At 48.5% G+C, this 11012-nt stretch overlaps 1 protein-coding gene across 1 annotated transcript in view; it reads right to left on the bottom strand.

The window, feature by feature from the left end:
• Positions 1-8779: 8779 nt before the first annotated feature.
• IFI30 (IFI30 lysosomal thiol reductase) overlaps positions 8780-11012 on the bottom strand; it is an 8426-nt gene continuing 6193 nt past the window's right edge. The window contains exons 6-7 of the mRNA XM_081177491.1: positions 10535-10607; positions 8780-9302 (exon numbers count right to left, since the gene is read on the bottom strand). Of these exons, the coding sequence (XP_081033617.1) occupies positions 9229-9302; positions 10535-10607 (147 nt within the window). The 3' untranslated portion in view covers positions 8780-9228. The remainder of the gene's footprint in view (positions 9303-10534; positions 10608-11012) is intronic.

Here is an 11012-nt window from a genome sequence, read left to right as displayed (position 1 = left end):
GATTCTATGATTCTATGGAGGGGATGGAATAAGACGTCCCTATTTTCACGGGAGAAACGTTAAAGTGTATGCAGTCACACTGGCACCCGGGCGGAGCAGGCCTTGGGTGTCGCTGGTGCATGAGCTCACAGCTGCAGGTGTGAATGGTGCTCGGAGTAGCCCAGCTGCCGCAGGCGAGGCCCTCCAAAACGTGATGACAGGCCGGCCAGCTCACGGAGAAGCCGAGTCAGCAAACCGGGGGCCGGGGGAACCCTTCACCGGGCCCTCGGCCAAATCGAACCTTCTTTCCGCCTGACGTCCTCTCTCGGGTCCCCCAATCCCGGCCCCACCCTGCTGTGGCAGGTGGAGGGGCTCAGTCACGGGTGGGGGGCAAGGAAATAAATCAAGTAAATTAAAAAAGCATTTAACTAAAAGTAGAACTACAGTAATCGGAAAGCTAGAGAGTTCCAGAAAGACATCTACTTCTGCCTCATTGACTATGCAAAAGCCTTTGACTGTGTCGACCACAGCAACTATGGCAAGTTCTTAAAGAAATGGGAGTGCCTGATCACCTCATCTGTCTCCTGAGAAATCTCTATGTGGGACAAGAAGCTACAGTTAGAACAGGATATGGAACAAGTGATTGGTTCAAAATTGGGAAAGGAGTACGGCAAGGCTGTATATTGTCTCCCTGCTTATTTAACTTATATGCAGAATTCATCCTGCGAAAGGCTGGGCTGGATGAATCCCTAGCCGGAATTAAGATTGGCGGAAGAAATATCAACAACCTCAGATATGCAGATGACACAACCCCGATGGCAGAAAGTGAGGAGGAATTAAAGAACCTTTTAATGAGGGTGAAAGAGGAGAGCGCAAAATATGGTGTGAAGCTCAACATCAAAAAAATGAAGATCATGGCCACTGGGCCCATCACCTCCTGGCAAATAGAAGGGGAAGAAATGGAGGCAGTGAGAGATTTTACTTTCTTGGGCTCCATGATCACTGCAGATGGTGACAGCAGCCACGAAAATTAAAAGATGCCTGCTTCTTGGGAGAAAAGCAACGACAAACCTAGACAGCATCTTAAAAAGCAGAGACATCACCTTGCCGACAAAGGTCCGTATAGTTCAAGCTACAGTTTTCCCGGTCGTGATGTATGGAAGTGAGAGCTGGACCATCAAGAAGGCTGATCGCCGAAGAATGGATGCTTTTGAATTCTGGTGCTGGAGGAGACTCTTGAGAGTCCCATGGACTGCAAGAAGATCAAACCTCTCCATTCTGAAGGAAATCAGCCCTGAGTGCTCACTGGAAGGACAGATCCTGAAGCTGAGGCTCCAAGACTTTGGCCACCTCATGAGAAGAGAAGACTCCCTGGAAAAGACCCGATGCTGGGAAAGATGGAGGGCGCAAGGAGAAGGGGACGACGGAGGACGAGATGGTGGGACAGTGTTCTCGAAGCGACCAACATGAGTTTGACCAAACTGTGGGAGGCAGTGGAAGACAGGAGGGCCTGGCCTGCTCTGGTCCAGGGGTCACAAAGAGCCGGACACGACTAAACAACAACTGTAAAATCAAATAAAAATGATTTCCGAAAGAAGAATTACTGTATGTTACTGTTTATGGGTTTTTGCAAACCGCATAGGGAGTTGTTCAGTTTGCGGTTTTTCATCGAATCTGGCAACTTTCCCCCTTTTTTCGCATATACACACCCGGGCAGAATTTTTCTGCTTTTCCAGGCCACTGGGAGACTGATTGGATTACTTCCTTCTGCCTGGCATGAAATTGCCTTCCTTCCACCCCCTCTGGAGATCCGGAAAGCTACACTCCGAATGGTCAACAAACAGCCAGCTGCGCCCCCGGAGCCAGTCGGCCAAAGATCTGAGAGGCCGGCGGGCATTAGCGCAGTGAAGCAGGGCAAGACATTTCCAGGCATTACGTTCGCCTCTGTGCCCAGATTCACGCACGGAATTCCTGGCCTTGTTTATATCTCGTGTCTCCCGTTATCTCCCATCAAACTTACGGGGGCCTTTCAAAGCAATGTTCCCTCCATTGTTCAGATCTTGTTTCCTCTTCAGGGGAATGTCATGCCATCCTTAGAGAGAGGAAAGGAAAAATGGGTAGAACCAACTTTCGGAGACGCGCCAGTTTTGGGGAGTTCGGCCACCTCCGGGGAAAGTCCGGAAGGAAGGATATCGAAAGCTACTTACTGGATCCGGGCCCCCGGAGGCTGGGGGTCCCATCAGTGCCGGATTTACGTATAAGCTAAACTAGCTCTAGCTTAGGGCCCCACTCTCTTGGGGGCCCACAAAAAAAGTTTAAAGGGGGGGGGAACCTGGATGTACATTTCCAGAATATAAGATAAAAAATAGAATAAAAACACAATGTGGGTGGTGCTGTGGGTTAAACCACAGAGCCTAGGACTTGCCAATCAGAAGGTCGGTGGTTCGAATCCCCGCAACGGGGTGCACTCCCGTTGCTCAGTCCCTGCTCCTGCCCACCTAGCAGTTCGAAAGCACGTCAAAGTGCAAGTAGATAAATAGGTACCACTCTGGCAGGAAGGTAAACGGCGTTTCCATGCGCTGCTCTGGTTCGCCAGAAGCGGCTTAGTCCTGCTGGCCACATGACCCGGAAGCTAGGTTGGCAGGAGCAGGGACCGAGCAACGGGAGCTCACCCCATCGTGGGGATTCGAACCGCCGACCTTCTGATCGGCAAGTCCTAGGCTCTGTGGTTTAACCCACAGCGCCACCCGCGTCCCTCTTCTTAACTGTATTTCACTATTAATTGTTTTTCAGTTCAACAATCACTTTGATAAAATACATCTTTTGTGGTGTGCAAATGGCTTGAGATACCTATGAGGTCCATAAATTACCATATAGCATATATTCAACCACAAAAACAGCGACAATTTGTTGTGGACAAAGGACAGCTGGACATAGAAAGGGCCCCATTACCTACAGGAGCTGAGGGCCGCATCAAACCTAAATCCAGCCCTGGGTCCCGTCAAAGTCCTATTCCATCCCCTACGACGTTTCTCCCATGAAAATGGGGATGTCCTATTCCGTACTTCCAACTCTAAAATTGTATGATAAAAGTCTAACCTCTGCGTAAATGTCATGCAAGCAAATCAAGATAAATACTCAGTAATAAACAGGCCATCCAAGGGGAACAATAGCAAGTCCTAGAAGTTACAAAAGGTTTGCCGGAAATCTCCTGTAAGCCGGACAAACCAACCAGGGATAGCTCAGCCAGTCGAGCACAAAGCTCTTAGGGTTGTGGGTTTGAGTCTCACGTCGGGCGAAAGACCCCTGCGTTTCAGGGGGTGGGACTAGATGTCCCTTGGGGTCCCCTCCACCTCTGCAGTTCTGTTCTACGAAAACCCAGCAGAGAGAGAGAGATTTTGTGCCACATTAGGATCCATGCGGAGCTCAGCCGAACTCCGAGCGACATCGCAACTTGTCGGATTTGTGCAGGCTGCAAACCGTACAAATCGGGAGTGACGAGACGCAGTCTACCCCCTTTCCTCCGGGGTCCGGGGTCAGCCTTCCTGCCGGCCGGCCCCCACCTCTTCCCCGCTGCTAATTAAGTGTTTCCATTACTCTCCGGACCGGCTAAGCGTGTTTAATCGCCTTTAATTAAACCGTCTCTGCTCCGCGCCAAAACCCGGGGAGAGAAGAAGACGTGAGTCTTTGCAAAGGCGCCTTTTGATCCCCGAGGCCGGGGCTTGTTCCCTCTCCCCCCACCCCCCAGTTGCCGGACCCTGCGGAAAAGTCGCGGGGCTCTTCCTCCGGACGACACGAGCCACGGCTAAAGAGATGCGTTGGCCAGGGCCCAAGAACCGCAGGCTGGAGCGTGTTGCAGCGTGTCAACGCCGCTGCCTTGGATGGGCCAGGGCCATGGGGACCCCTGCTTGGCATGCAGAAGTCTCCATCTCTGCCGTCGGCATCTCTAAAGAGGGCTGGGACTCACCTCCCTGTGGGAGACCCACCGAATGTGCCTGGATGTTCTGCTGCAGATACCCCAGGCCGTTTCTCCTCCAAGTGGTCATTCCACCACTGGTCACTGCTGTGGACTTGACCACCCATCTCCAGGCACTGCGGCCGTCTGCAAGGGATTCCTGGGTCCAGCTTCTAGAATTCCTATTTCCCAATCTGCACAAGCCAGATTGAATTGTGTGTAGTGAGCGGCTCACACGAGCCTGCAACCAGTTATCTGCTGCGCATGTATGAAAGGGGAATGTGAACTTGCTAGCACAAGTTAGGAAGGATATGAATAAACAATATATCGTCTCCTGCCTCCCTGAACAGTTGTGGCAGGGGAAGGGATAAGGGTGAGTGAAATATACGGTACTCAGAGTCCTTGGCACAAAAATGGAAACAAGAAGAATTCCTGACGAAAGAAGAATGGCGGATGAAATTGATGGACTATGCAGAATTAGATAAATTAACAGGAAGGATTCGAAACCTGCGGGACCAGAGATTCTTAGGAGACCGGAGTAAATATAAGAACTATTTGAAAAACAATTGTAATGGACAGATGACTGCTAGTAGGACTGCAAGAAGTTCTGTAAGGAGGACTATTTGAAATATTGCAAGGAAGACGATGAAGAGAATGATTAGTCAGTGATAATTAAGAGTAACTGAGAAATTAAGAAAGGCAGATTAAGTGATAAAGAACGGGAAATCACCAGAGGTGGTTGGCGGAAGTCTAAAATATTGTACAAGATAAGAAGCGGTTAAATGATTGTTGAAAATGATATGTAGAAAAACCAATAACAATGTAAGAAAGAGAAAGAAATAGACTCAGAATCCTGCAGTGATTTCATGCTAGATGACTCCCATTGTCCCAACTCTTGAGATCTCTGCATTCTGCAGGGTTGGACTAGAGGATCTCAGGGGGTCCCTCCCAACTCTCCAATCCTAGGCCTGAACGTTCAATTGCTTTTAAAATCATTGCTTCCTGTGCTTTATTTGCCAGCCGCCTTGAGTCGCTTTCTGGGGAGGAGGAGCCGTATGAAATCATATAATAAAAGAAAAGTAATAAGAATGCAATTATTTACTTAATGTTTGCAGACTGATGGCAGCAGGCAGACAAGCTGGGACGAGCAGGCAGGTTTCCCAAAAAAATTGTCTGGCATTCCTGCCTGACACACACATACAAAAAGTGTTCCCCCAAAGTATATGGGTTCTGCTCTCATAAGGTAAAAATCTGAATTTCCCAGAGGCTTCAATGGCCCTCTGTTGCCTCTTCCTGGCAGATGATGGGAATTGCCGCTGAAGGGTTGCAACACAGGCAGAGGGACGGGGTGTCAATATTATTATTATTATTATTATTATTATTATTATTATTATTATTATTACTATTATTATTATTATTAAAGCAACTGACTGGGCAACGCAGGGCAGAGACTTATCTTCTTCTTCAATCCCTCGTAGCGGAGTAAGATTATCTACCATGAACATGGTTCTAACAATTAGTCCGTAAGTTTGCCTACTCATGGCTTACATGGATATCCATATATATCTGGGTTGTTGTAACTTTGTATTGGAAAAATCAGATAAATAAAAATGATTTCAAGAAGAAGAAGAACCATTAACTACAGGGAGGCAGGCTAGCGAAGTATTTTGTCCCGGGTTAAGAAACGAAGATCATGGCCACTGGTCCCATCACCTCCTGGCAAATAGAAGGGGAAGAAATGGAGGCAGTGAGAGATTTTACTTTCTTGGGCTCCATGATCACTGCAGATGGTGACAGCAGCCACGAAATTAAAAGACACCTGCTTCTTGGGAGAAAAGCAATGACAAACCTAGACAGCATCTTAAAAAGCAGAGACATCACCTTGCCAACAAAGGTCCGTATAGTAAAAGCTCTGGTTTCCCCAGTAGTGATGTATGGAAGTGAGAGCTGGACCATAAAGAAGGCTGATCGCCGAAGAATTGACGCTTTTGAATTCTGGTGCTGGAGGAGACTCTTGAGAGTCCCATGGACTGCAAGAAGATCCAACCTCTCCATTCGGAAGGAAATCAGCCCTGAGTGCTCACTGGAAGGACAGATCCTGAAGCTGAGGCTCCAAGACTTTGGCCACCTCATGAGAAGAGAATACTCCCTGGAAAAGACCCTGATATTGGGAAAGATGGAGGGCACAAGGAGAAGGGGACGACAGAGGACGAGATGGTGGGACAGTGTTCTCCAAGCTACAAACATGAGTCTGACCAAACTGCGGGAGGCAGTGGAAGACAGGAGGGCCTGGCGTTCTCTGGTCCAGGGGTCACGAAGAGGCGGACACCACTAAACGACTAAATGACTAAACAACAAGGGGGTGTCTTTGACCCGGGGGGGAATCAAGCCCCTGCAATTGATTTTTTTAATATATTGTTATTCATGTTTTATACTGTATTTTATGCTGGCTTTTTTGTTGCATAAATTAAGTGTTTTAAATTTGTCGTTAGCTGCCCTGAGCCTGGTTTTTGGAACCAGGAAGGGTGGGGTATAAATAAAAAAATAGTATTATTATTATTATTATTATTATTATTATTATTAGACACCTCATACCTAGGCCTCCTCCTTTTTTTGCAAGGTTGCTGCCCCCTTCCTGCTCCCTGGATGTGGCCCCCAAGACCCCATCACGGAGGGGTGATCAGGCCCCGAAAAACAGCCCCACGGGTGGCGCTCGTAGAGCCCCCACCCAGGACGAAGGCTGTTCCTTTTTAATACGGCCATTCCTCTCGATTTCCCCATGTGCTCCATTAAACAGCAGGAAGCGGCGCAGGAAGGAAGTCTCTCCAGGAAGCCAAATTATTCACGCCAGTTTCTTTGCAGGACAAGAGAGAGGACGACTCTGGCGTGGGCGAGGGAGGAAGGCCAGAGGCGGGGGGCCTGAGAACAGAGGGAGAGTCCGGCTGCAGGATCAGACCACAGTGGACTTGGGATCCATCCCCTCCGACGTTTCTCCCCTGAAAATTGGGACGTCCTATTCCATCCCCTCCAACGTTTCTCCCCTGAAAATAGGGACGTCCTATTCCATCCCCTCCAACGTTTCTCCCCTGAAAAGAGGGATGTCCTATTCCATCCCCTCCAACGTTTCTCCCCTGAAAAGAGGGACGTCCTATTCCACCCCCTCCAACGTTTCTCCCCTGAAAAGAGGGACGTCCTATTCCATCCCCTCCAACGTTTCTCCCCTGAAAATAGGGACGTCCTCTTCCATCCCCTCCAACGTTTCTCCCCTGAAAAGAGGGACGTCCTATTCCATCCCCTCCAACGTTTCTCCCCTGAAAAGAGGGATGTCCTATTCCACCCCTCCAACGTTTCTCCCCTGAAAATAGGGACTTCCTATTCCATCCCCTCCAACGTTTCTCCCCTGAAAAGAGGGATGTCCTATTCCACCCCTCCAACGTTTCTCCCCTGAAAAGAGGGACGTCCTATTCCACCCCCTCCAACGTTTCTCCCCTGAAAAGAGGGACGTCCTATTCCATCCCCTCCAACGTTTCTCCCCTGAAAAGAGGGACGTCCTATTCCACCCCCTCCAACGTTTCTCCCCTGAAAAGAGGGACGTCCTATTCCACCCCTCCAACGTTTCTCCCCTGAAAAGAGGGACGTCCTATTCCACCCCCTCCAACGTTTCTCCCCTGAAAAGAGGGATGTCCTATTCCACCCCTCCAACGTTTCTCCCCTGAAAATAGGGACGTCCTATTCCATCCCCTCCAACATTTCTCCCCTGAAAAGAGGGACGTCCTATTCCACCCCCTCCAACGTTTCTCCCCTGAAAAGAGGGACGTCCTATTCCACCCCCTCCAACGTTTCTCCCCTGAAAAGAGGGACGTCCTATTCCATCCCCTCCAACATTTCTCCCCTGAAAAGAGGGACGTCCTATTCCACCCCCTCCAACGTTTCTCCCCTGAAAAGAGGGATGTCCTATTCCACCCCTCCAACGTTTCTCCCCTGAAAAGAGGGACGTCCTATTCCATCCCCTCCAACATTTCTCCCCTGAAAAGAGGGACGTCCTATTCCACCCCCTCCAACGTTTCTCCCCTGAAAAGAGGGACGTCCTATTCCACCCCCTCCAACGTTTCTCCCCTGAAAAGAGGGACGTCCTATTCCATCCCCTCCAACATTTCTCCCCTGAAAAGAGGGACGTCCTATTCCATCCCCTCCAACATTTCTCCCCTGAAAAGAGGGACGTCCTATTCCATCCCCTCCAATGTTTCTCCCCTGAAAATTCCTGCATTTGGAGACAAGCCTTAGTCCCATTTTTCAGCTTTTTGTTAAGTCAGCTTTTCAAAAGTTTTTAATTAGCAGGCAGTCCTGTAGGGGGAAGTTTTTAGTAGCTGATATTTTATTGCCTTTTAAAAATTTTGCTGGGAGCCGTCTAGAGCAACTTGGGCCAGCCTTTCCGATGGGGGGCCTTACAAATAATAAAATTGTTTTATAAGAGTTGAGACGCACTCCTTAACTAGGTCTGTATTGTTCTGTCTCAAAGTATTTCCTTTTATGAACGGATGCCCCTTTTGAGATTTGACCTATATATCTTTGCATTCTCCCTATGCCAATAATGATGACTGGTTGGATAAAATCATTATTAACTATTATTATTATTGCCATGTTGATTTTTCTCCTCGGTCCTTTTATTGCTTTATCTACCGAGCTTGTTTAAGCAACCCAACCGTGTGTAAAATTTGCAAAATAATTAAATAACCAAAACCCCAGAGGGGCATCTGCAATCTTGGTACGGATTTGACTCCCACCCACAAAAAAACCGACAAGGGAAGCATTTCGGCCAGAAAAGAAACCGATCCGTTTGGAGTGTTGTTCTTGTTGTGTGTTTTTTTTTTAAGGCACAATTTCCATTTTGGGGAGAGAGAAGGTAAAAAGACAACCTGGCAGTGCTTCTGCAGTTTGCAAAAAGGAAGGGTGTCCGTTTTTTCCTCCAGGATAGCAGGATCAGAACTCGCCTCCCTCTGGCCCATCAGGTTCGGAAGGAGGGAGAAGCGGTCCTGAGTCTCGTTCCGGACCCCCGAAATGCCTAGTGGTGCTCCTTTTGTTTCCTTCCTCCCCAGCCGCTCCTCGGTTCCAGACCTTGTGGCAGGGAGTTCCGCAGGGGAATAACAACAGGCCGGATTGTAGCAGGGAAGACGCTTCCTTCGACCCACCCGCCGTGGGATGAGCACCGCGGTTGCGTGTGCATTTTTTTGGGGGGGTGGGCTTTGGGGGGGGCAGCCCCAGCCCCAGAGACAGGCGTTGTGAGAAAAGAGGAGCTAGATCTTCAGGCAGGCATCTTGCGGGGAGAAGGGCGAGGGGTTGCCTTTGTGCTGGCAGACGGGAGGCAGGTCTCCCTGCAGGGACAGAAGGGGGGAAATAAATAATAAAATGGCAGAGGGACCCCCGGGGGGCATCTAGTCCAGCCCCTGCAAATGGAGGGATCTTTTGCCCCAAGTAGGATTCGAACCCATGGCCCTAGGAGGCAACCTAGCACACAGTTTCCTTTCTGCCCCACCATTTCCCCCTTTCTCTCCCCCATCTCTCTCTCTCTCCCTCTCTGGCATTCCTATAGGGCACCCCCAGCCAAACAGAGGCAGGGGAGTCTATTGTGATTAGGATATATTAAAAGAGGGGAGAGCAGGGGGGGGCGGATATAAGGGAAACATCACAGAAAAAGGAATGGGAAAAGTCAATAATGCAAAAGAATTTATTTTATATACAGTGGTGCCTCGCAAGACGAAATCAATTCGTTCCGCGAGTTTTGTCGCCTTGCGATTTTTTTCGTCTTGCGAAGCCCGGTGTCGGGAAAGTTTTGGAAAAGCTTCAAAAATCACCAAAGTCTTTAAAAACCTCAAAAAAGGCTACTATGTACACTGCGTTCTCTGAGTTGCTCCTCGAAGTCAAGTCGCAACTGTATTAACGGTGTTAAGAAAAAGGAAACAAACTTGCAAGACGTTTTTTGTCTTGCGAGGCATTCGTCTTGCGAGGTACCACTGTATTTAAAAAGTGCATTGGAATTGTACGTGGAATTTCCAGAAAATTTTATTTTGAAATTCAAGGGGAGGGGATAAAGCAAAAGTAAAGACTGCCTGTGGAATTTGTGGAAATTTAATTTTAAAATTAAAGGGGGGAATTAAAGCAGAATAATAATAATATATGTAATTTCTGGAAATTTAATTTTAAAATTAAAGGGGGGGATGAAAGCAAAAAAATTGTATGTGGGATTTGTGGGAATTTAATTTGAAAATTAAAGGGGGGAAATGAATGCAAAAAAGAAATTTTATGTGGAACTTCTGGAAATTTAGTTTTAAAATTAAAGGAGGGAAATTAAAGCAAAAAAAACTGTATGTGGAATTTAATTTTAAAATTAAAGGGGGGGATTAAAGCAAAACCAAAAGAGGCAGGGGGAAATGACCCACCCCCAAAGTGGACACTTGGCCCTCCCCACACCGTCCCAAATTCATTGTGGGGGGGGCAAAGACCCCCAGCTAGGAGTGGGCCTTTGGAGGGGAAAGAGAAAGGGGAAAATGGGTGCGGTATAATTATTAATTATTATTATTATTATTATTATTAGACAAGCACTTGCCTTATACAGCTTACAGACGACCCCGAGGAGGTTGGATTGCGCTTCAGCCTGCAGTTCTTCTGTGTGGTTCTGGGGTTGGGGGGCGGAATAAAGAAAGAAATCAGTGGGGCAGGCGATGGGAAGGGTGCCCCCAAATCACTCCCCAGGGCGCTCTGCTGAAATAGGAACCCCTACACCCCTGGAAAACCACCCAGTTGCTTTATTTGTTGCATTTTCAGACCTAGAGATGGAAGAGTGAACCCTAGAGGTCCACTAGTCCAACCCCGGGCAAGGCAGGAATCGCAACCCGAGGCGGCGGGTGCGAATTCTCCCCTCTTCCCCTTTTTATCGCCAGGAGGGATTCAATTCACACCCCAACCTTCCCTCACTTTTCTCCCCAATTGCCCCCTTTTTATCGTCACAACAACCCTGAGAAGTAGGCGAGGGAGAGAGAGACCGGCCACAGCGACCTTCAAGTGAGCAGAGATTCGCACT

The sequence above is a fragment of the Podarcis bocagei genome, assembly GCF_964188305.1.
Source record: "Podarcis bocagei genome assembly, chromosome: 18".
In the NCBI taxonomy this organism is placed as follows: Eukaryota; Metazoa; Chordata; class Lepidosauria; order Squamata; family Lacertidae; genus Podarcis; species Podarcis bocagei.
This window is presented reverse-complemented; position numbering and strand designations above follow the sequence as displayed.